At 44.2% G+C, this 24,022-nt stretch overlaps 2 protein-coding genes across 2 annotated transcripts; both read right to left on the bottom strand.

The window, feature by feature from the left end:
* Positions 1 to 11,875: 11,875 nt before the first annotated feature.
* Positions 11,876 to 14,852, bottom strand: CZH1orf52 (chromosome Z C1orf52 homolog). The gene is made up of 3 exons (XM_065657114.1): positions 14,497 to 14,852; positions 14,165 to 14,372; positions 11,876 to 12,948 (listed from the first exon to the last, which is right to left on the bottom strand). Exons 1-3 carry the CDS (start codon positions 14,755 to 14,757, stop codon positions 12,866 to 12,868), a joined length of 552 nt encoding a protein of 183 aa, XP_065513186.1. The 5' UTR covers positions 14,758 to 14,852; the 3' UTR covers positions 11,876 to 12,865.
* Positions 14,853 to 15,998: 1,146 nt separating this feature from the next.
* Positions 15,999 to 22,109, bottom strand: BCL10 (BCL10 immune signaling adaptor). Its single transcript, XM_065656746.1, has 3 exons — positions 21,996 to 22,109; positions 19,427 to 19,715; positions 15,999 to 18,341 (listed from the first exon to the last, which is right to left on the bottom strand). The coding sequence occupies exons 1-3, from the start codon at positions 22,065 to 22,067 to the stop codon at positions 17,974 to 17,976; spliced, it is 729 nt and encodes a 242-aa protein (XP_065512818.1). The 5' UTR covers positions 22,068 to 22,109; the 3' UTR covers positions 15,999 to 17,973.
* Between the last annotated feature and the right edge of the window lie 1,913 nt (positions 22,110 to 24,022).

The following is a 24,022-nucleotide window of genomic DNA, read 5'->3' as shown; positions in this document are numbered from 1 at the left end:
AGAAAATAGCAGAGACTGCCTCTCACGTTGATCTATAAACAACCACAAAATCTACAGCTTGTTTCGGCAATGCTACTGATGCAATAAAGCTGATGAATTGTTACCTACAGTATCAAGTCTCAGAGCTTTAGCACCTAGAACCATTAGCACTTTGTCTTAGGATTCAAAGCCCCCTTTTGCACAGCACCTTTTCCTTCCTTAAGGACGAACTGTAATGTTCATTTTTTTCCCCAGTCCTGCTCTCATAGGACACACTCAAAAAAAATGACTCAGATTCATCTTCCCTCTCTACTTTGCTCCTGAAACATGACAAATGAATGAATACTCTAAACCAACATTTATTTTCCTTTCTAAACAGCAAATGGGCTTAATGAAGACCCTTAGGTATTTACCTGCTTCACCTGAACAACCCCAGAGAATGATGTCCCCAGTTTCATCTCCTCTCTTCCCCTCGTCACATCCTTACCCTCACTTACTCTGTCACAGCTGAGTACCATGACACAGCTCCATAGACGATTCATCTGCCCAAAGTGGGACTTGACCACCTCTAGACCTCATGCCCACTGCACTCCTCACATCCCTCTTTCCTTGGGCTTTGCCCATAATGCTGCCAGGGCCCTGAGCTTTGCCATACACAGGAGCAGAGCCCTCCCTAGATGGTTACATGTGTTTATCAGGCTTTTTCACAGTCAGTTATTACAGTTTTAACAGTCAGCAGACTCTGAATGGAGATGGGTTTACTGATCATTTCAACAGAAACCCATGTCTCCAGGATTCCATGTGCACAAGCAGGCAGACACACGGTTGGTCCCACTGACGCCCCCCATCTCCTCTGCCCACCCACTGAAAAACATCCTGTGACTCACAAAAGCATCTTGATCTCCAGTGGTGTTTCTGGTTCCACACATCATTTGAGAAGGACAACAGTAGTTATGGATGGGCCGTTAGGAAGGAAGGACTACCTCCCAGGGAGGCACTTCCTTTGCCACGGACAGGCATGAGCCCTGTTACTTCCCATGCTCAGCGCTGTGGCTGCTGGTGCCTTCGAGATCAGCACCAACCGAAGAAGAATCTGTTCTTTCCAGGTGTCAGGGTCTCCTACTGAACTAGTTGATGCTTGGATTCCACCATTCGGAAGTCCACATGTTGTTGTCATTACAGACTGCTGCCAGGCAAGAGAGCCGATATCCAAGTGAGCATTGATTCTTGTGCAGCGGCAGGAGCAGCAGCTGCCAAGTCCTGCTGGTGCTCTGCGGGGAGGCGAGCAGAGTGCCTGGCCAGCGGGATGCAAATGCACAATCGCTCTCTCCCACTGGCTCTCTTCTCAGATGACACACAAGACATCAGCTCCCCCTGCTTCTGTAATTCAGGATACCCCCCAGAAGCCCAAATTGAACTACTTGTTCCCTGGGCCAAGTCTTGCCAGCACTTAGTGTGGAACGTTAGAGCAATCCCATCAGGAAATGTACCCAAAGCATCAAATAAAGGTGAATAATGTATTTTTAATTTGTCCAGTTCCACTTCAAAGCAAGCACTGCTGAATCATTTGCCTACTGCAAAACATGCTGAATGTGGAGTTTGTGTTTCTGTCTGAAAAATACATCTCTCTCTTCTGTCCATAGGAGGTATAGAGAGGGAAGCTCCAAAGGCTTTTAGCCCAGTCAGCAGGGGTGAGCCCCATCTTACTAATGCAGCTATGACAGTGTGAACCTATGCATCTTAGGCACTTTTAAGATGCCTGTCACACTGACTTATGTTCTCTCTTTCAGATTTGCATTCAAAAATTAGATATTTAAAAAATACATTCACAATTGTTAACCTGAAGCAGAATTTTTATTTGCCTGTCAGCAAAAAGCATCTGGAGATGATCAATCTCTCCACCTTGCCCAAATGTCCTCAGGGAGAAATTAATCTTTAAAGACAGCTATATCGAAATGAAAAAAATGTTTGTGTAAGTTTGCTAAATTCATATGTTAGTTGAGTTTTCCTGAGAAAAAGGTGCAGGGAGGGGAAGGGGATCCATTCTTTCTAAGAGCAGACAAACAAAACATCCCACAAATCACTTTTCTTATTCTACTGCTAGCAGCAGAAGGCTTCAGCCCCTATCAAGAATCAGGTGCTCAATGCTATGGCCCCTGGCAGTGTAAATTCCCATGTGTGATTAGCTTCATAAACAACAAACTTTCCATTGCTTATTGTGGGATTCATATATAGCTAAGCTTCATACACACATACAGATTATTGTAGGAATCCATACGGCAGCTCAAAGGAGAAATATTACTGATCTGGGAACTGTGGATAAGCAATAATTAGTGCTGCAAGTTATTCTCACTCTCATTTTCCACCACCCCTTGTACTTAGTATAAGAACTAGTGAATCAATTATTATTAGGAAAGAAAAAAAAACCACACAAAAAAACCAAAACAAACAACAATAACTCAAAACAAACCAAACAAACAACAAAAAACCCACCACAACAATCTGAGGTGATGAAAAAGCTAAGTTTAGAAGGCAATATTGGTGCGTTGCCAAGAGCACAGACCTTGAATCCAATTTACATACAGTAGTGTTTTTCACAGCTAGGCATATTTTGGGCACGAAGGTGTGTCCCAGAGACTTGGGGCTTCTGTGCGTGGGGCGCTTCTTGCATGGGAGGGTGTGACCACACAAGTATTTTGGTTTGGATCAGGAGCTGCTTTTGAAGTGACTTTCCCCATCAGCCCAGCAGACTCTGCTTTGGTTTTCAGAGCGTGCCAACTGGATTCCTTTCAGATGAAACTCAGCCCAGAAGACGCACTCCAAGAGCACATTTAATGCGCTTGGATGGCTGCTGGGCATGGGGTCTACGGGAGCAAAGCAGGGCCAGCCCACGGCAATGACCAGTTCCCATTACAGGCACTCTCCTATAGTGCCAAATGATTTACCGACACAAAGGCAGGCACAGATTAAAGAGCATCCCGTAGCATGATATCAGAAATAGAATTAAAGTGGTTATAACACATAGAGCTTCCCAACAAGCATTAACCAGGAGGATCAGCAAGGTTGCTTATTCTGCAGTAAATACAAAAGAACTACTTATTTCACAAAAAAAACCCATATGCAATATAATAGCCAAAAAAAAAAAAAAAAAAAAATCAAGATGGAACTGACCTTCTGAAATGAATTATTTCACAAGTACCAGGAGAGCCAATTTCCCATCTGCTTTATTTATGGTTCTTAATGCTGAAGTGTGTATGCACAACCTGGGCTATAAACACAGCACTGATAGAAAACCCTACAGAGCTTCCTGAGAATTAGTGTTGCTACTAAATGCAACAGCTTTTCAGGTTAATTTCTGTGGAATGCTATTAAAACCTATGGGACTTTTGCAGAATGAGAAGGAAAAACAAAAATCAGGGTCTGCAAAATACTGCAAACATAAAATGACTGCTTCATTTAAGCCCCTTCACGTTACTTACTGAACTCTGAACTTCCGAGCGATCAATGGAGATGACTGTGTAGCTGCCAGTGCTCCTGTTCAGCAGCAGACAAAGCAGGCGTGTGTTGAACCACAGTTCAAGTGGAGTTTCCAGCTACCATGGGGCATATTCAGCCCCTGGCAACCTTTGCCCTTTAAGCAAATCACATTAGGTATTTCCACAGCAAACAAGACCATTATCTTTCCACTTTGCATGTTGCCAAAATCCTGTGAAAAATTAAATGAGGTCTTTTAATTAAAAACCTAAGCACATACAGTGGGTCAGTTCCACCTCTAGGACCCCCATTTCTTCTCGCATGTATAATGGTAGGTTCTCCTCATCCCTTCTGAAGACTCTTGAGGAAAAAGTCCATTTTAAGGGCTAATTTAACTTCTGGATGAAACACAGGGCCTGACTGTTAAATCCTGCCCAGAGTTACCCCAGTACAGCAGCAACACAATCCTCAGCACACGTCATATCCAAGGAAACTTGGACACAGTGCACCGGAGCAGGTCATTTTGACCAGGCAAACTGCCCTCAGAAATGACGTCTCTTGCTATAATTCTGTCATTTAGCTTAGAATTAGTTGATTTTTTTAAAGTTATATAAAATGCTTTTCCCTTGGCTATGCCCCAACCAGAAAACAAAGCAAAACCTGAGATAAATCACATTTTATAACTCCAAATATGTCACCTTGAGCCACTTACACCTGTGCTTACACAGGGGTCCTTGCTCTGTACAAACACAAAACTAGACACCATAGACCTGCTCCGGAGAATTATGTTTCCCCGAAACGGTGAAAAAAGTTACAAACATTCATGTTCAACCACATGTTTTGCCAATCTCTACTGATTCGTTAGGGCGGTAAGTTGGCGGCAGGGCTGGTGCTGCTCCTGGCCTTGCTGCCTGCCCTCCAGCCCAGGGGCTGCCCGACCTTGGGTGAGGTGCCTTCCAGCCTTATTTTTATAACTTTCCGTGAAAGAAGCTTACGAGTCCAAATGAGAGAAATGCAACTTTTCAAAGCTAATTCTTGCTCACTTTCTTATTTTGCATAAATCGGGGGTTTTGAGTGTTCTTAAATCTAAACCAACCGTGACTTTTTCAGTCACAAGATGATAAAACCCTTGTTCTTTGGATCTTCACTACTAAGTTAAAAACTCTGAAACATCATAATTATTTTGTCCTAAATAGCAATTTAGCATGACTCTTAAGCATTCATTTTTTGATACTGGTTTTCCCAGCTTTGTTGCAGACAAATACACTTGACTAAAACTGTTTTCGCCAAATAATTTTTAGATTGTGATCCATCAATGTAAGAACTACTTTTGAAAGATAAAAGATTACAGTAACTCCTCTCAGGCAGCATTCAAAAAGTATTTGAAATTTACAGTGCAAAACCAGTTCAAAAAGCCTTTGTAGTACTAGCAAAATCTAGAGCAAGGTATCAAGAAAACAAGGAAAATAGATGTGTCCTCTCTCAAGAGTCACTTAATCAGGTATTAGGCTGAATCAAAGAAAATTGGGGTCTATAGTTTAATGTTGTACAAATTCAAAGAGGCATTACGCCAAGAGTTAACAAAAGCATCCTCTACTGGAGTAGTACAGCTGAAAAGCCAGCAAATGTAGAATAGAAGAGCTAAATTATTGCAGGGCTTCATTTGTCCAGTGGTCTGTTAGATGATTTTGCTACTAGAGCAGCGCATGTTTCTGCCACCTGTGTGATACTTCACTGACTCAGCTGTGTGCTGCAGCTGTCCCCAAAAGGCTGAGGAAAGGCAGGGAAACATGGGATCCCCAGCAGAAGGGTGGGGACCCAAATTTATTTGCTACTGGCTCTCACCCACTCAAGGAGCCCTGAATTCAGATATATATGATTGGTATCAGGTATGTCTCCCTGTTTCATCAGCATTGGAATCACTTAATGACATAGATTCTACTTACTTTCATATTACCAGTTTGAGGTGTCAATTATGCTCCTGTGGAGAAATAATACACGGAATCAACTAATGTTATAATAATATAATAATTCTATAGCATTTAACTCTGTTCTGTCTCACTTAAGTCTGTGTTGCTTTATAGAAAAACTTCAAAAAATTTAAGTTTGTAATATGTAAGTAGCATTTCATTACCACATCAAAGATCATGGTGACATGGCTTATTTAAACTGTCAGTGAGATACAGCTTATTGACAACTATCCAAGAGGCATGCACAAAGGCTCCTGTGAGAACAAGTCATTTGACATTTCACTAATGGTAAGAAAAGCCTTAGATCTTATATAAAACTCCATATTCCTAACTATTAAAATAGTATGTTTTCAAACCTTTGCCATTGCCAGCTTTATAACTACATTAAATAATACAACTCTTCGAAACATCTCAGGCAATACATAAGCTCTTAATCTCACAAAATGCCATTTTATCAGTCCCAATGAAGGAATTTGTGCATTTCTCTTAAGCATCCTCTAATTACAACAGAAAATGAGACTTTTTCTAGACCAGAAGCCTAACAGAGAAACACTTTTTTGTAAACCCTTCTTTAGGTCTTTATTAAGTAGCTGTGATCCTTCCTACGAAAGAAGTGAAATTAGTCTCTCACATTACCTGGTCTGGTTCCTCAAGGCATCCCGTACCACTCTGCATCGGAGAAGTTACTACTTTAACAAAACTGGACCACGTTCTGCTCCCCAACAGCCACCCCCACCGATCACTTTTTGCTGGGGGCCTGCTGCTGGGGCAGGGTGCATGGGTTGGTTGGGTTGAGAAGAGTGTGTTAATCCTCTCCTGATAAATCCTGTGGTTTAGCTTTAACTCCCCATTACTTTTTCTGGTAGTTACCCTGTATTAATCCATTCTGTGTTTCTTTTCATATCAATCCATCTACAGCAAGAAACAGGTGATGGGAGAAATTAAGCAAAGGGATGGGAAATCAATGTTTGCTCCAAAGAATAGGTTCACTTTGTTAGAAGGCAGCAAAACACAGAGTACTTGCCTTGTTGCTCACAGCTACAGTGAAGTAAAGGTGTGATTTATCTTTTGAAACTACCTGGACAAAAGCATTCTAAAGATGCAGAGCACTTCATCTTCTAAATGAAGAGTGCTGATAAAATTATTTGATAAGGACCAAAAATGCTTATCTCCAGTCATTGAATTCATTGCATTCTTCTGTCAATCCAGCTCCACAGGTCCTGCCTTCCCTGAAAATTCCTCCTTTTTTTCAGAAGTGCCCTGAAGAGAATAGTTCAAAGGAACCAGCAGCACAAACCCATTCCAATCTCTGGTGTGACTCGCCTTCCAGGTTCAACTGATCTTTGCACATTTCTACCAAATTCTGTGGACTCCTCTGAATACAGGTTGCTCCCTTCAGTCTGTGATACTCTTCACATGAAGAACTAGCTCACTAGAAGCTCTGTCCCTGTTATTCCCACTATTTCTTGGTTCCTAATTGTATGACTTACAAGCTTTCAGAAGGCAGTCCACTACTACCAACACATTTGTTGCAAGAACAGAACCATTCACGGAGATTCCTACATCCCACAGGAAACATCCTGTGCAATGAAAACACTGTATTTCTTTCAGCAGTTTTCTGTATTTTGCCAGCCTTTTGCTCTACAGAAGTTCTGCTTTTGTTTCAGTCTTGACATTTTGAGACAGCTGCAGACTGCCAAGCTGACTGCTGCCTCTTATTGTATCATTCTTCAAACTTCATCTTAACGCATCCACAAAGTACTTTCAGCAGCAATGGAATCATATTCCTTAGCAAGACGCCTCCATTTGCTGAGGTTTTGCTGAACATATCCCATGCTAGCCTTCTTTCTGAGAAGTTTTTTTCCTCTGTAACGTTTGCCCTCCTGTGAATTACAGAGAGAGCGCAGATGGCGTCTCCCTCGGAGCACACCTGGGCAGCCATATCCATCCTATCGCTGCTGCAGCAATGAGCATCTCGACAAGCTCATCTCCAGGGGCCACCAGTATGGCCATGCTTGTGCCCACACCTGATAATGCTGGGATTTTTCCAGCTATTTGGAAACGAACCTTTCAGAATTTACCAGTCTAATGAGTAATTGTGGGTGTCCTTGCACATTTACTCTCAAAATGGAAATGCTGCACGGCTGTAGCCATTGCCAGGAGTTCCTTTCAACTGGTACAGCCATTTATCTTTGAAGAACACACGCTTCAGTGGTAATCAGCTTCCACGCTTTTAAGATTGTTCCGCGTTGTTCTCACATCAAACCCACACCCAAAGCAAAAGCACAAACATCTGTGACCAGTAATCAAGGAGGGGGGAAAAAAATCAGCAAGCTAAGACAGAAACAGACACTGGAGTCTGAAAATGCAGATTGTGTCCTGCTGGTGACTGAAAGCATCATATCTTTTCACCCAAATTCTGCCATGATCTTGCAAGATTAGCAAGCTGGCGAATGAGCTTCCTGTCACCAGAGAAAGCAAGAGGCAGCCAGCACCACGCAGCTTCTGTTTCTCTCTGTTGATGAAAATTCCTCCTCCTGCTCTGATTACAGGTGCACGATAAATTGCCCTTTGTGGAACGCACTGCACGTCCCTGGATTCGATTTCGGGCTGGCAGCCTTACACTTATCACAAACCATTTGTAAATGAACCAGTTCTTCGGTAGTATTAGTATGCACCAAACTGTGGCATGGCAATAGCAAGCAGACAGACAGAGGGACGCCTTGCAACAACCTCTCCATTAGCACTTCTGGGAAGAAGCACTGCCTGCCACCAAAGCATTATCCTCAACAGGTGCACTTTTATGCTGATGTGAATGCTTGTTTTCTGGATCATCCTGCCTTTCTTGGAAATCTATGTTCTGTAGCTGCTGTTGTGTTGCCTCCAGATCCTGGCACAATGTCTTCATTGCTAATTAATTGCCTTCCAGCCACTGTTTTTCTAATCTTGACAAATTTTTAAGATAATTTTCTCAGATCAGAGTTGTAGGCATTTCTTACTGTCCTTTTCCCCTGTTACACAGAATGATCACCATCACATTTGATGAATCATAAAAACAGTGCAATGATGAGTTAATGGAGGACTAATTTTCAGAGCCAATCTTCCCCATTTGTTGGGCGGGAGGGGCATGTGTCTGTGTGGGGTGTATGTTCGCTGTCACTGTCTCCTCTTGAAAGACAATCCAGGATAAACTGTTCTCTAGTTAGAGAGATTTTTTTTTTTAAACACCTGAGCTATCAGTTTAAGTTTAGGAAGTGTTCACTTATGCATTTCACAGGTCCTGACACTGAGAGTAGCCAATTTTTCATTATTAGCTGCCCAAACCTGAAGAAAACCTCCAGATCTGTTTCTTGTTCAATCAAGCTTTGTCCTTCAGCTTTCTCAGAGTCTTTCCCGCTTCTACTTTAAAACAAATGTGAAAATCTTATTATTGCTCATTGCTTTGCACTTACCTGATCAGCTTCCTTTAAGCACTGCGTCATTATCAATTTTTTTTGTTTTGTAAATCTGTGTCACTTCTCCTGATCATCCAGAAAGGGTAAGGAGAAGACTAGGATCCCCTTTTCCACTGTGACTGTTGGACACACTCCTACAACCGCAAGGCTTATTGTGACTGCATCTTTCCAGCTAGTGCTCACTCTAGTGACTTACTGAGGAACTCGAATGATGGCTGGTAATTTTACAGCTCCAAAGCTATGAATGCCATGGATGCATTATCAGTGATCTTGATCTACAAGCCCAACTCCCTATGAGCATTTACAATTTAGCCTGCTGCCCATTTTTCTTAGGAGCTTTTTACAGCATATGAATCACAGAATCATAGAATGTCCTGAGTTGGAAGGGACCCACAAGGATCATCGAGTCCAACTCCTGTCCCTGCATATGACAACCCCACAGTTCACACCATGTGTCTGAGGACATTGTCCAGTCTCTCCTTGAACACTGTCAGGCTTGGGGCTGTGACACCTCCCCGGGGAGCCTGTTCCAGTGCTCCAGCACCCTCTGAATAAGACCTTACAAATCCTCGGCAAATTCAGCAGCCTTTCTCGCCTTCCCCTCCTGGCTAGTAGCTGTGTTCTCTTTAGCTCAATCCAGCTGTTTTCAAATAGCCTCTTTGTACCAGATACAGATACCTGTGGTTTTTTCCCCACAAAGCAAGTACTGCTTAGTAAGTACCATATTATCAAAGCCAATTGCTAGAAACATTTTGTGCCTTTCCAGTTGTTTTCTCACCACAGTTAGGATTAGCATTTTTTCTGCTATGGGGAGTCATGCAGTAGTTTGCATCGCAAGTCACTGATGACAAACCATAACATTTCTTCTATGCAAACCCACTTAAAATGCACAGTGCTCTGTTATCTCTGAACTCAGAAAGGTCAGTCTGCTCCCTGCTCTGGGCTTTTTTGTATGCCCTCTTTGTCAAGAAATCTTCCAAATTGCTACAGAAGCTGCAGCACTAGCACTTCTCTCATTATCTTCTCCTGAAGACAATGCACTGAAGCACCTCCACCAAAAAAAATCCAGCAACAGAACAGTCCACCCAGGTAACTCTGCTTCAGACAGGCTTTCTCACAGCCCTGTTTCATATGTCTTACTTAGGAAAAAGCAGCACAGTTGCTTTTGCCATTTCTCCTGAATAGAGAAGCTGCCACGGTCACTACTTACAATGAAGATTTCCTCAACCTGTAAATACTATAGTTAATCATTCTTCTCCCAGATTAGCCACGCTGGTTTTCTCCTTGGAAACTGAGTATCAGATGGTGTTAACTTCAAGACAACTGGATACCACGTATATCATACGATCTGAAAACGAGTGATTAGCATGGTAACTTCCTGAGCTGTCCCACAGAATAGCAGAGCGAACAATACAAGGACAAAACCCTCCCTGCTCACAGCAGTTGTGGGAATGCATCCTGTTTCCGAGCTGGTGACATTAACCTTCAGCTGTAATGCTCTTCAAGGAGCCCATCCATAGCAAACAGAACTATGTAAGACTTGAGAATTACGCAGTCCATTGAACCCATACTTCATGTCAAACCCGTCAGATGTCAAGAAATGGTACCATTCATCCCACTTAACCCTGGAATAAAATTTGTATGTATGGGATAGCAGAGGCAGACTTCTTAAAAAGTGTCTTGCTAGACATACAGTGATCTGCAACACACAGCCTGGATACAAACCAAACCTTTGGGAAACTGGCTTACCATCTCAGTTTTGTATCTGAACAGGAGCTTGCTGCTATTCCGGACCCTCAGCTCTCTATGCCAGCTATAGTATAAACACACCCCTGTTAAAAAAGGAGTATAAGCAGCCTTTTTCTCTACCACCTTCTCTGAAGATTAGCACCTTCAACCTAGCTATATTAAGACAGCAGAAAAAAAGGAGACTATAGTGAGCCTTTTCATTCAGAGACTTCACATTCTGCACTTTAGGAAAAACATCCTTCAGTTCTTTGTAAGCAAAGCTCACAGAAACCATTTGATCTCAGAGGACCAGGACCTGGAGACCTGCTATCTGAGTAGCTTGTGACAATCCACATCCTGAAGTGGCTGCATTACCTGCATGGAGATAGCTATTTCTGCAGGACAACCAGTCTGCATTAGATGATCATTTTTAGTGGCATTTTAACACATTATTACTACAATGAGGAAGAATTTACATAACCATTCTAGGCAAAGTATGACCAGTTAGAGTCTCTCAACACAATGCAGATACTCACAGTTCCCAAGCTGGCATGGTCCACTGGTTGCTCACCTCTGAAACGCTCTGTTTCAGCAAGCGGCCGTACCCAACTGCTCCAAGGGTCTTCATCCCAGCCGAAGCTCAGCAGGGCGCTCGAGAGGTTCCCCCTTGCAGTCCAGTCCCACTCCAGCCCAGCCACTGCGACCCCAGATGGGGCATTTTGAGAAACTGCACAGATCCAGCACTTTGTAAGCTTTGCCTACTACACTGTCCCTCATCTCACTTGCGGCTTACAATGACAGTGTCAGGTATCTGGGGTTGTGCTAGGACAGCCGGGGCACGTGGAACCCTCAGCTGTGTACAGGTACCATTTTTTGAATCGTTTCCAGACTGGCAGCGCAGAAAGGCTGGAATGTATCATGGATTTGGCCCAGTAGCCTGTGAAACTGGCAAGGAGCAGTTGTGGAGTCTGCAGGTAGAGAAGGATCCAGAGGAAGCATTATCACACTGCCAAGGCTGGAACTGCGTACCTTGTTGCTGACTTTAGATACTCGCTAAAAATGAATACATTTTTCCGTATATTGAGATTCAAAAGATTTTTTTAAAAAGAACACTTTTGAAAATACTAACATAATATCAGGCCATAGGCATAGAACATGCTCTGCCAAATTAAAGCTAGTCCATGACAGAAGGAAAATAAAAATTATGAATGTTTACATTAATAGTTTAATTACATAAAATTCTATTAGTAGACCTAGTCTCACTACAGATTTCCTAAGGCACAGAAGCTTTATTTGAAAATAAACCTAGAGCAACCCTCACTCCAACCCAATTTTGCTGATACTTTTTCATATACAGACCAAATAATCCAAGCAGCATATCACAAATGCAACATATAGTGACTAGCACTTTGAGAAGATTACCAGCTTTGTACTGAAATAAATACAATTTGGCAGTGAAGACTATCACAGCTTTGTCTTTTTCTCCTACATAAATATCTAAATTCTATTTTCAATTTTAGGACAAATACGTTAAACACTTCAATTCTTCCTGCATCAGTTAGTCTCATGTTTCGCTGATGCAGGTGACATAACACCAGAACTAATTATCAAATATTGAACTCCATTATTAGGTCCATATTTTTTCAGTTCGCAGTTGTATAATATTACAAACAAAACCCTGAGGAATCTGTTGTGTCAAAAGAAATATATCACTGAAATGCATACAGTAGAGAATTCATCCCTCCTATTCACCAAGCATGCAATGCAATGTTTATATTACAGATGTTTCGAAACGTAGTTTTATTCCAGTGACCTATTTGAAGTCTTTACATACATTTCAAGACAACATTATGCTAACATCACAAGACGGTACTTAAAGAATCTTTAGTATACACTCCTTTATAAAAGGTTTTGACACAATGGAAAAATCAGTCCAGAAGAGCTCATGTTACCAGGTTTCTTGATAAATAAAATACCATGAAGCCCTGTAACCTGCATGAGCAAGGGTATCCGTCACTATAGATCCCTCTTCTATATACCTCTTTTAAATAAACAGGTTTAAATTTCGTTCAGTAGATGAGTTTCTATCATGACACTGTCCATTTAACTTTGTGCTTTCCAAAAGGCAAGCATACTATAGAAATAAAATCCCCTACCCAATAGGAGAGAGAAATTCGGTAAACATGTATGTTTCCTATTCCAGCAGAGGAATCCAAGTTCATTGAAACTCTCATTATGGCTAAATCCAGCACACCCTGCTTATAACTTCTTCTTCTTTGTCTGCTCCCCAGAGTCTAGTTTACGTTTCTTAGCAGAAGCTGGTTCATCATCTTTTTCATCATCTTGAAACAAAAGAGAGAGTTAATCAAAGTCAGCAAAGGCAGTATATCTTGCTCTTAAACACCATCCCCATCTCAGAACAACTGACTTAACCACATCTGAGATGCTCAGAGAAAAGACGGTAGTATTAACTGACAACCTCCTCGTTTTTGGAATGTGGACAATATGCAGACAGAATAGGAATTATTACTTGTTATAACTACCACAGACCACTGAGGAAAACTGAGTAGAGGTCTTGTTATGTTACTGCATAGTACCTGTTCTAAAAAAATATTATTTGAATAGACAAGATTAAAAGCTAGAAAATTACATTTTAGATATAGGAAGTAATGTCAAGGTCAATTAATAGTTTATCTGCTCAGTATTTGGATGAAGGCTAAGAGAAATGGGGTGTGGAGGGTAGGAAAAAAAAAAGGCAGACAGAAGAAATGGAGCAAGACAGAGACACAAGAACTGCCACAGGGGAATGAACACCCAGAACAAAAAAAAAAAAAAAAAAAAAAAAAGAGCAAGACAGCAAAAAACCTTTCCTTTTGAAAAGGTTTGCTGACAACTTTACTGGTAAACCGAAATATTATCACGTGTTCTGAAAGGCCAGAAATTCTTTTTCTGTTTTTGTTCTCTTGGTTGTTACTGGCTATTTTCTTTCTCCAGCAACTAAAAAACCAAAATTCCTCCCTTCTGTCAAATATTGCTTTACTTCCTATAGTTCCATTACAGCTTGTACCACAACTAAAAGTGAAGAGGACAGTAAATCTTTTCTTCAGTAATCTGTCACATAGACATTTTATTTAACTACCTTGGCCTCCAAGTTTTGCAAACATTATAAAAATAATCTGACCTACGCCTAGAGTCAAGACAGCAGAGCTTCAAGAAGCTCTCATACCACTTTGCTTTAACAGTACCACGACCAAACCTGTTAGTTTCACGTAACTGCCGTTCTACAGACTCTTTAACCATTCTCTGTTCCTGCTAATTACAATGGAAGCGGAGCAGAGGGATTGCTGGAGAGACCACGCCGATCGTGGGAAGGCCAGGGCACACTGAGGGGGAACCAGCCCTGGATGCAGCAGGGCCCAGCACAACTGGTCAGGGCAGGGAGGGCTGCAGCCACGGAGCACCCCGAGAAGCCCCCACCCACCCAGTTCGGCTCTTTACCACCCAAACCCGGCACCCACCGCCCCCACACGGTCCCGCAGCCCCAGGCCGGGCCCTCACCCGGCTCCAGCCGCTCCAGCTCCTCATCCGGCAGGAACCGGGCCCTGCCGGCCGCCCGCGGCGCGTCCGCCCCGTTGTCCTCGTACATGTTGGACCACTTTATGGCCATGTCGAGGGCAGGCGGCGGGGGGGGCTTCTTCTCGGGCTGGCTGTAGGTCTCCGGCGGGGGCACGGCGTTGGTCTTCCACACCTTGAACTCCCGGGGGGGCTGCAGGAGAGAGCAGAACACAGTGACACCGGGCCCGGGCACCGATCCCGCCGGGCCCCGGCACGCTGGGCGGGGCGAGGCGGCGTGGCCACCCCTCCGGCTGCACCCCTCCAGCCCCCCGCACCTCCTCGGGCGCCCGCAGGACGCGGCTCTCCCAGTCGATCTGCTTGTTGAGCGGGTTGTAGAGGAAGGCGGGCGGCTGCGACACCCGACGGAAGAGCTCGTCGGGCGGCGGCAGCCGCGGCCGCCCCCCCGGGCTGCCCCCCGCCGCCGCGCCGCCCCCCGCCTGGCGCTCCTCGGGCTGGGGCTCGTCGGGCTCCGAGTCGGAGCTGGAGCTGCCGTAGGCCGCGAAATAGCCCAGCGGATCCTCCCCGTCCGCCGCCATGGCGGGGCCGGCACCCGCGACACCGCCCGCACGGAAACGCCGCCCGCGCCGAGGGTTCCGCGCGGCGCCGCCCCGGCGGGCCGCAGCCGCCCCGGCTCCGCGCTGGGCCTCGGGAGGCGAAACCTACGGTCGTTTTCGCGTGGAGGGGGTCCCAGCTGCTACCCGGGCAGCGGGAGCCAGCAGGGCCGGCGGGAGAAGCCGCGGTCCCTGCACCCGCCCCGGGGTCTGCGGTGCGGCCCCAGCGCCACGGGGATTTTTTTCTCTAAGTGACCATAGACAGAAAAACAGACGTGAAACTGAGACGACCTCCGTTTCTCCTTTTTTAAAATTTTATTTTACTTTATTACACCTGGAGGCCTAAGCAGAGAGAAAACACGTTTTCCTCGGCGTGTGAGCATTATCAAACCTGGCTGAAGCATCACAGGGGCTCTCTTCACCAAAACGGATTCTTCAAACCTGTTGGAAAAAGTTTGTACTAGACTTCTCTTGTCAACAAAGCCCATACATCTTGGTTTGCACCAGCTAAAATACTGACTAGAGCTGTTCGTTACTTACACTACCAAGGAAGCAGGATAAGGTCTAAGGAAGGGGCTCTGGTTATAATATGATCGATTCCTTTATTGCAAAGATACTAAACTGGGTCCAGCTGATCTCTCATTCAAAATAACGATTATAATATTGATAAAGAAACCCTACACACAAAGTATGATGAAAACAACCGCTGAAATGAGCCTCCATGGTTCCTGCAACACTCGCAAATCCTTTTTTGACTCACACTCCTCAGCACTCAAAGGTTTTGTTTCCCCCCTACTATTAAAAAAAAAAAAATCTTAATTTAAGAATGAAGTCAATATATGCATGGCTGGAAGCAACACTTCCCACATCTTGAGTGATTGACTCATTTGAAAAAAAGCAAGAATCAGGTTAGCAATACTAGTCAGGAACCACAGAAAGTGCAGTTAAGCAACAAGGTGTTAATTTCACATGCATGCTTTCCCTATGCACTGCCTGTGAACGCAGCCCTACAGGCACAGGTGTTTCACATTCAGTCAGTCTTTCCACCAAAGACAAACCTCTCTAACAAGAGAATGAGAACAAAAGCCTCCCGCACACACAAAACCACACATCCAGATGCTGGCACAAACTGCTCCTGCAACCTGTACATTTTAATGATGAGAGAGGCAGACAGGAAAACAGGCAATTGTACAAAAGAATTTATTCCAAAAGTTGTGATTAAAATATTTCAGTTTTTTAAAAAATGCACGTTATAAACATTTGGTAAGAGAATACATTCAAAGTCTCAGGTTAGCAGGTTGACCTGCAGGAGCGATCCCTGCTTGGGCAGGCGTCCCACGGGCTGCACCATGGGACAGGCAGCACAGATCGCGCCTTCGATTGAGATCTGCAGGGCTGGCTTCAGCACGAGCTGCTGTGCTTTTCCAGTTAGGGCCAAGTTTGCTCGCTCTCCTCCATCACAAGAGTCCAAGAAGGAAGACCCAAACCTAAGCACACCTCTTTGGTTACAGTGGGCATTTAGGCACATCCATTTTTAGACATCCCAAGTATGCGCAACTACAGTTCAAGTTCATGGAAGAGAGTGATTTAAGCCTCCCCTTCCATGTTAGAGAGCAAAATTTTGCTTGCATATTTAGGCGCTTAACTTCCAGAGTGCCTTCTAAACCAAGAACTTTTGTTGAAAAGCATTTTCATTGTCCTGATAGTCCATGACCCCTTAGATGTATAAAGAAAACCAAGGATTTTTATAAACACTAAATAGAAATCCACATCTTTATCAAATGTAAACTATTCATATACTAAGTGGGGAGTGTAGCTGAACATTGCAGTTTATTTTAACCTACTTCCAAAACCACAGTAAATATGAAAAAAAAAAATAGAGACTATACTGAGGTCCTGCAGACTGCCTGTCTCCACAGAAGGAGAGCACAGTTTAGGAGTATTACCTGGGTTTGAATTTGAATGGAATTACATAGCTATAGTGCTGTATGAGAGCCAAAATAATTTAAAGCCTTAAATACAAACCTACCCTTTCATATACTGAAAAGATCCCGTCACTTTAGAGTGTAGTACTGCAGAACACAACTGTACACGTTTCCAACTAATAGTTTGTCTTTGCCCAGTAACTTTAAAGTGACCCCAGGCCAACTTCATAAAAAGTAGATTACAACTCAAGAGCAGAGTGTGAGAGGAACAGAGCATGTTACATTGTGTCAAGAAATGAGAACCTTCCCATGTTGAAATAGCTTAAAATGCATTTGACTCTAGACAATTTGAAATGTAAACCTGTCTATCTGCTTTGAAGAGTCAGTATCTGAAGCGCAACGTTTCCAAGAGTTCCTCAAGCACGGATACTTTCTTGCTACAGGACTCCTCCTCTACCTACCAGGACAAAACACACAAGCTTTGCGTCTTAGTAGCATTATACAATAACATTTTCTTACAGCCCACATGATGCTCTTACAGCAGTTTACATTCTTTTTCCAGTGCTAATGAGAATTTATATTTAAAGTGCATCTTCAGAAATCTCTAACTAATATACAAGAATAATATGCTAAGACTTGTGGAAGTATATTTGCTAATGCAAATCACTGCAATACTGAGTGCCTTTTGATTTACTTGAAGGACAGAGAACAAAGTTTGGGCACTAAGATTTCTTGCAAACATAGCTACAGATTTGGCCAGATTCGGGGTGTTTTTTGCTAATGGAGCTGCACACACATACATAGAGGGCAGAATTTATCATAGAGAGAAACTTAATTTTGTAAATGAGTTTAAGCTTTATGGTAAGTAAGCTTGAGCTTTTAGTTCTGAAAGATACTTATCAACACTCAATACTTTTCTTAACCGTCTTTCCCAATTCACCCATCACAGAAACATTTTAGTTTCTGTAGGAACAAAAAAAATTGTTCTATAACTGCAGCTTAAATATCTGCAACTAAATGTGAAATCTTAAATACATTGGTTTAAAAACCCAAACCTTCACGTGACCTTTTGAAAAAAAGCTCCCCAAAGAACATAAAATCAAGGAGCTCCAGAGTCATCCAATTACAAAAAAAAAAAAATTGTTAAAAATAGCAAATAGCATAGATCATTTCCCCTGATTTTGCTAGTTAACGGTTTGAAAACATTTTTTTATCTTTTATAAGACATCAGATAAGTTTCAGTACCACTTGAATGAATAGACACAAATCACTGCATTCACTGCAGTTGAAGAGAACGTGATCTTAAAGGCAAAAAGCAATTGTCACTTGAACTGGTACTTTGCTCCTGCTGCTCTGACTGGAGCTCTGGGGGGAGCGGGGGTGCCCCGGGGTCCCCAGGCCCTGGAAGGGTGGCTGAGAAAACAACACTTTCTGCATTTCCCATCTCTGCAATTGGCAAATTCATGGAATGAAGAGAGACAGCAGACACAAACGCAGCGGTGCTATAATCTTCTTCTGGATGATGTATCTGGGTAGGTTCTTTGTCTTTTGTTTTATCAAAAAAATTAGATTCATCGGAATGTGATCTAGAAAGATTATTCGTTCCTCCATAGAGTGAGGTCATACAGGTGCTGCAGCTTAGGCCTAAGACAAAGAACAGAGACTGGATTTAATTACAATGTGGTGCACTCTTAAAACTGTGCTCTGATTTAACAACAGTAAGATTGACAAAGACTGTCTGTATTTTTAACAGACTAACCTCTTCATCTCACTTGCGGCATCCCAATATTCAGGACAAATCAAATAATACACGTGGGTTATCGAATCTGATGTGCATGATTTCTCCACATCTCTGTATCAGCTACTATTTGACAAAGATGCCCCGTAATTTAAGCTTCATTTTAGAAAGTGACTTTAGCCCCTTGACCCATCTTTTGATAGATTTTTCTCACTATGTTCTTCAAGCTTTTAAAAGTTTCAGCTACATGGTTCCACTCCAAAGCAGACTGCATTTGAAGGCTGTTTTACCCAAAGCCAGAGAAAACTTCAGGCCTTTCATCTCTAGTGTTAAAATGTACTTCTTCTTTCTTTATTTCTCTTTTGATGGCTGTGGAAGGGGAAGTAAGGTTTTTGGTTTAGAAGGCTTATACTATCTTTATCTGCCTTAAAATATGAGTACATAGAGTCACTTGAAGCTTTACGTGTCAACAAAACCTCTCTGCCTGTATGAAAGGACACATGCACACATTTACTATGTCTAATTTCAAGTTTGGGTATTGAAAGCATGCAGGGGAACTCCCCTCAGGTTGCATTTGCTGGCTTATCTTCTGCTGAGGTGCAAAGTTTAACAAAGCCAGAGCATCCTGCCACTGCCGTAGGTAGCTTCTAGAGAAATGCAAGATGGAAGATAATCACCTATTTTGAGTTCTGAATTAGAACCTCATTGAAAGCAAGACGGAAATGTGAAGACAGATATATCCATCATAACAACACATGGTAGGGTTTTTTGCAATTCGTTACTTTTGATGTGTTCAGATAGTAAAAACACAAAGCCAGGATACATGCCCTAGGATCTCAAACTCAAACTGGTGACACATGCAAGAATGTTGTCCCAAACACTAGAGGAAGCAAAACAAACAAACACGATTTAAAGAATTCTTGGAGTTGAATTTTCCAGACCCTCAAAATAAAACTTATGTCTTACAAAAATATTATTATAAACTTTTCACCTTTGAGAGCTTCAAGTTTTTCATTTTTGACTTTCAACACTATGTCAGTTATCTTTTCCAACAGGAAGTTTTGTGTTCTTTCTCGTCTGATAGATTCAACCAAAGCATCTAGTCCCTTTGGGTTTTCTGCTAAGTAGTCCAATAACTTCCCAGTTTTTTTCCTACTGGAAGATCGAGAAGAAATTTCTTCTGTGTCCTCTCTTGTGAGTATTTTCTTTGAACGTAGGTAATCAAAGTGTCTCTCAGCTATAATTTTGTCACAAAGGTAAGGACGCATCCTTTCTAAAGCCTGAAAAACAAACCAAACTAATATTAGCCAATATTTTCACTTATTTAGAAGACTCATATCAATTTAGGCGGCTCTGGAATACATCTCATGTGTCCAACTGCAACAAGCCCATGCCTGAATGGTTATCAATGTAGTGGGCAATACAGATTTCTTCAGTTCTCATGGAAATCTCATCCTACCACCAGACAGATCAATCGACAAACTCTGAAACATAAGAGTCAGTCAATGTTTCAACAGTAGAAGAATAAAGTGAGTTGTTATTCAATAGAAAGACTATTGTGTTTTGACTAACATCTTCCTGTAATGAGTCTTTCACTGTATGAAGCGTATCAGTTCTGAATTCCCCTCCACACTGCCCTCATAGGTTAACAGTTCATGAGGGACAGAAAGAGTAAACACATTAGGACGGAAGCTTTAAATATACTTTGCTCTACATCGATGATTTTATTTGGCTCACTTTCCAATTCTGAAATGTAAGACTCCGACCTTATAATTCCTCCTCAAGACAAGTTTACCCAGACCAAGTTACCCCTGCAGGTTCAGTTTCTGAGGTGTGCTGACACATCACATACCCAGAACCTCTGGTAATGCAGCGCTTCTGGTTGATGCAATACTATCAAAGTTACTTGAAAAATTTTGAAATGTGAGTTTACACTGGATCAGCACTTTGTATCGTGAAGCCGCAAAATTTAAAATCTGAGGAAAAAAAGCTGTGAAGCCAGATTTAATGGATTGCATTTTGATGATAAAACTAATGTTATTTATTTCTACATACTAGGTTTCCATCAAGTCCTCCAATTACTATGGGAGACCCTATAAGATTAAGGGCTGAAGTGCCTCAAATGCACTTCTGTGAGACGCAGCCATGAACTCTTTGGTGTAACTACCGGATGCTAACTATTACAGTATTACCCTGTAAGCTCCCCAGAAGCAAGTAATAACTTGAAAAACATAACTCATAAAGCTATGACAAAGCATTTAAAGAAATTTATGTATGCATAAAGCTAGTAAGAAACCAAAACCAAGCTCCAAATATTCTTTATTGTACTTTAAAGGAACCATTTCTTGACCATCCATGCTTCTGTAATTTGCAGCGCCTAATGTTTGACTCATTTGGGGTTTTATGTTCCTTTAAAGTAAAATAAAGAATATTTGGAGCTTGGTTTTGGTTTCTTACTAGCTTTATGCATACATAAATTTCTTTAAATGCTTTGTCATAGCTTTATGAGTTATGTTTTTCAAGTTATTACTTGCTTCTGGGGAGCTTACAGGGTAATACTGTAATAGTTAGCATCCGGTAGTTACACCAAAGAAAAGATAAGAACTACTTAAGTCAGGCTATATATCTAATATTGTTATGTATGTCAATTTGTGTCAGTGACACATAAAACCCCAAATGAGTCAAACATCAGGCGCTGTAAATTACAGAAGCATGGATGGTCAAGAAATAATTGATAAACTGTGACTTTTTAATAGTTTATTATATTAACCAACCACTTGTTGAGGTTGGTTTGCACATTGCTTGCTTCCCAGTCTAGTAGAGATAAATAATTCCAGACTGAATCAGAATGAAGAGCTCTCTAAGATTCCAGAGATCAGTGAGGGGAGAGGAAAAAGAAAAAAAAAAAAAAAAAATCAGGAAACTGTAGAACAAAAACCCTAAAAAAAAAAATCAATAATTATTGCAAAAAGTCGTGCTCTACAAGATTGAGTCGTCTTGACACCAAGAGAAGTACACACATTCGCAATTAACCCTTGGATATCACCTCAGCTACTCCGCACTTGGGCTGTTTCCCAGCACTTTCTGCGGGACACACGGACACCCAGAAACCCAAAACCCGCTACTCTGGCCTTGAAACGTGACACGGGAGCGGAACACTCGGAAGAAAATCAAAGAACATGGAACTTCCAGGTGAACACCTGACCCCAGGGTTGAAGTTTTTGCGAATCATTATCAGCCTCATAGCGGGAATGCCCCCGGGAGGCCGGGGCCGCGGAGGCCGCTCCCGGCGAGCCCCGGGCGGACGCCCCGGGGCCCAGCCCCGGCCGCGCTACACGTGACCTGCCCGCCCCCGCGGGCGCCCTCGAGAAGGCGGCGGGGAATTCCGGGCCGCACAGCAGGGGCCCGGCCCGGCGGTCCCTGGCGGGCCTCCCGCTTCCGCGCCGGCCTCCCCGCTCGGGCGCCCGCGCTGACGGGGCTTCCGCTTCCCCGCCCGGGCCCTGACCCCACCCCGCCGCTCCGCGCCCCGGGCACGCCGGCCTCTCGGCCCGACCACTTACATCCTTCTTCACCTCGGCCATCTCGTCCTCCGTCAGCAGCCGCCCCGCAGCCCCCGAGCCCGGGCCCTCCATAGCGGAAACCCCTTCCCCGGCGCCGCCGCCGCTGGGGAGAACCGCCCACGGCAGCACTTCCGGTCCGGGCCCCGCCCACGGGAGCTCGGTTCCACCCCTCGCCCGCCCGCCCGCCAATGGACCCTCAGGGCAGGCACTCCGCCCCTACGGTGGCCCCGCCCAGTGGCGCGGGACGCGGCGGGACGCGGCTGGTGGTGCCGCGGCCGTCGGGCTCCGCGGGGCCTGGGCGGAGCGCGCAGGCACCGGGCGGCCCGCCCTCGGGCGGGGCGGTTTCAGCCCTGCCCTCTCCAGTCTGTTACCAGAAGGCACCGGCCGGCCGTGTCCGCAGCTCGCGGCTGCCTCCCGCGGGCGTTCTAGCACCGCTAGAGCCGGTGTCCGGCAGCGGGTGGGTGCGGGCACCGCTGGCCGGTCGTTCCGGGGTTAGCAGCGTCCGGCGAGCCCGTGCGGGACGGCGGCGGTTTAGCGGGCGGCGCTGCGCTGTGCTGTACCGCGGCTTTAGGACGCGGGACCGGGGACAGGAGGCCGCGGGGGTTCCCGCAGGTCTGAGGGACCGACAGTGGCCGAGCCCCGCTGCTGTGCGGGCTGTCCGGGGCTGAGGACCAGCCGGGCTGTGCGCCGTGGAACCGGCAGCAGCTCCCGTTCTACCCCTCCGAAGGCCGGGCTCTCTGGCCCGGCACCAGAGGGGGCCGCTGTCCCGCTGGAGACGCCGCCGCCGCCGGTCCCGGTCCCGCCCCACGCCGCGGCGGCTCCGCCCGGCGCTGCCCCGCGCCCGAGCGCGCTAAAGGAAAAAGGCAAAACTTAATTAATTAGTATGTTTTCAGCCGTCAAAGGTAAAACTCTGGTTATTGCTGCGGTCTTGAACACTTCATTTCCAGCAGTTAAACACGAAAGCGTATAGAACAGGCGTGTCCAACTCATTTTCACCGGGGGCCGCATCAGCCTCGCCGTTGCCTTCCGAGGGCCGAATGTGATCTGTATTGAAGTAGAAGCAATTTGTATAGAAATAGAAGCAATCAATACCGGGGTTTGCTTTCAGTAAGGCAAAACTACCAGTTTCACAAACATTTTGCAAAGTCCTTTTGTTTGATATGCCTTATTAATGCAATTGTACTTCAAATATTAACTGCAACGGTACCTATTTTACAGGGATGCCCTTCCCAGCTTCTCCACAAACACATTGGATAGCAAAGGTCATGCCTGGAACATTTAAAAAATAAAGGACTAGTCACTGTTCTTACCTGGTGACAAGGTTGATTTCTGTAGAGCTGGGTGTTAAAATCACAGCCAGTCCCCAAACTGGTTGCCAGAAAACACCCAACCAGCTTTGCTGCCTGCCACTGCTGTGGAGGACGCTCCTGCCCAGCAAAAACTCCTTCAGCCTCGCCCTCCCCATCCAGCCCCGCAGACCTGATCACTGGTAATTTGGCAGCACACCTTTGTTCACAACCCAAATCCTTCTGTGGTGTTATTTGCGTACCAAGAAGCCTTTGTTTGCTGTAGTGCATTTAAATTTCTTAAAGCTGCCTGTGTATCCCTGGATAAAACATCTGAAATACAAGTACTTGTCTCCTGTTTTCATGCTCAGAGGGCTTTAGGGCAGACTGTTTATTTTTTTCAGGTCCAAGTGCCTGTGTTGAGCCTCCCTAATCTGTGCTAGGCACCTGAATACACAGAAAAGTTTCAGATCCTCTGATGCTTCCAGTGAGCTGATTGTGGCACTTCTGAGACAGAGCCGGGCGTCTTCCCAGCCCTTCACTCCCATCCTTGTTCACTAAAACAAATGCCTTACAGCTCCTCCTCTTCAAGGTGAATTATATTGTAGACTCTGCTGGCTCTGTACAATACTGCTGATAAAAACAGCTATCGTGCATTCTGAATTGAAAGTATTTCTTAATAATCTTGCTCAGCGAGAGGTGCAACTCAAAGCTACACGATGTCTGGAGGGTTAGGCTTCT

This window comes from Caloenas nicobarica, chromosome Z, assembly GCF_036013445.1.
Source record: "Caloenas nicobarica isolate bCalNic1 chromosome Z, bCalNic1.hap1, whole genome shotgun sequence".
Classification (NCBI taxonomy): Eukaryota; Metazoa; Chordata; class Aves; order Columbiformes; family Columbidae; genus Caloenas; species Caloenas nicobarica.
This window is presented reverse-complemented; position numbering and strand designations above follow the sequence as displayed.

Excerpts from the sequence above, each read along its gene's own strand:
- CZH1orf52 (XM_065657114.1), bottom strand. The coding sequence starts at position 14,757 with ATGGCGGCGGACGGGGAGGATCCGCTGGGCTATTTCGCGGCCTACGGC. Across the intron at positions 14,373-14,496 it reads TCCTGCGGGCGCCCGAGGAG|CCCCCCCGGGAGTTCAAGGT; the intron begins GTGCGGGGGGCT and ends TCTCTCCTGCAG. Across the intron at positions 12,949-14,164 it reads GCTGGAGCGGCTGGAGCCGG|ATGATGAAAAAGATGATGAA; the intron begins GTGAGGGCCCGG and ends TTTTGTTTCAAG.
- BCL10 (XM_065656746.1), bottom strand. The coding sequence starts at position 22,067 with ATGGAGGGCCCGGGCTCGGGGGCTGCGGGGCGGCTGCTGACGGAGGAC. Across the intron at positions 19,716-21,995 it reads TGGCCGAGGTGAAGAAGGAT|GCTTTAGAAAGGATGCGTCC; the intron begins GTAAGTGGTCGG and ends TTTGTTTTTCAG. Across the intron at positions 18,342-19,426 it reads AAAACTTGAAGCTCTCAAAG|GCCTAAGCTGCAGCACCTGT; the intron begins GTGAAAAGTTTA and ends TCTTTGTCTTAG.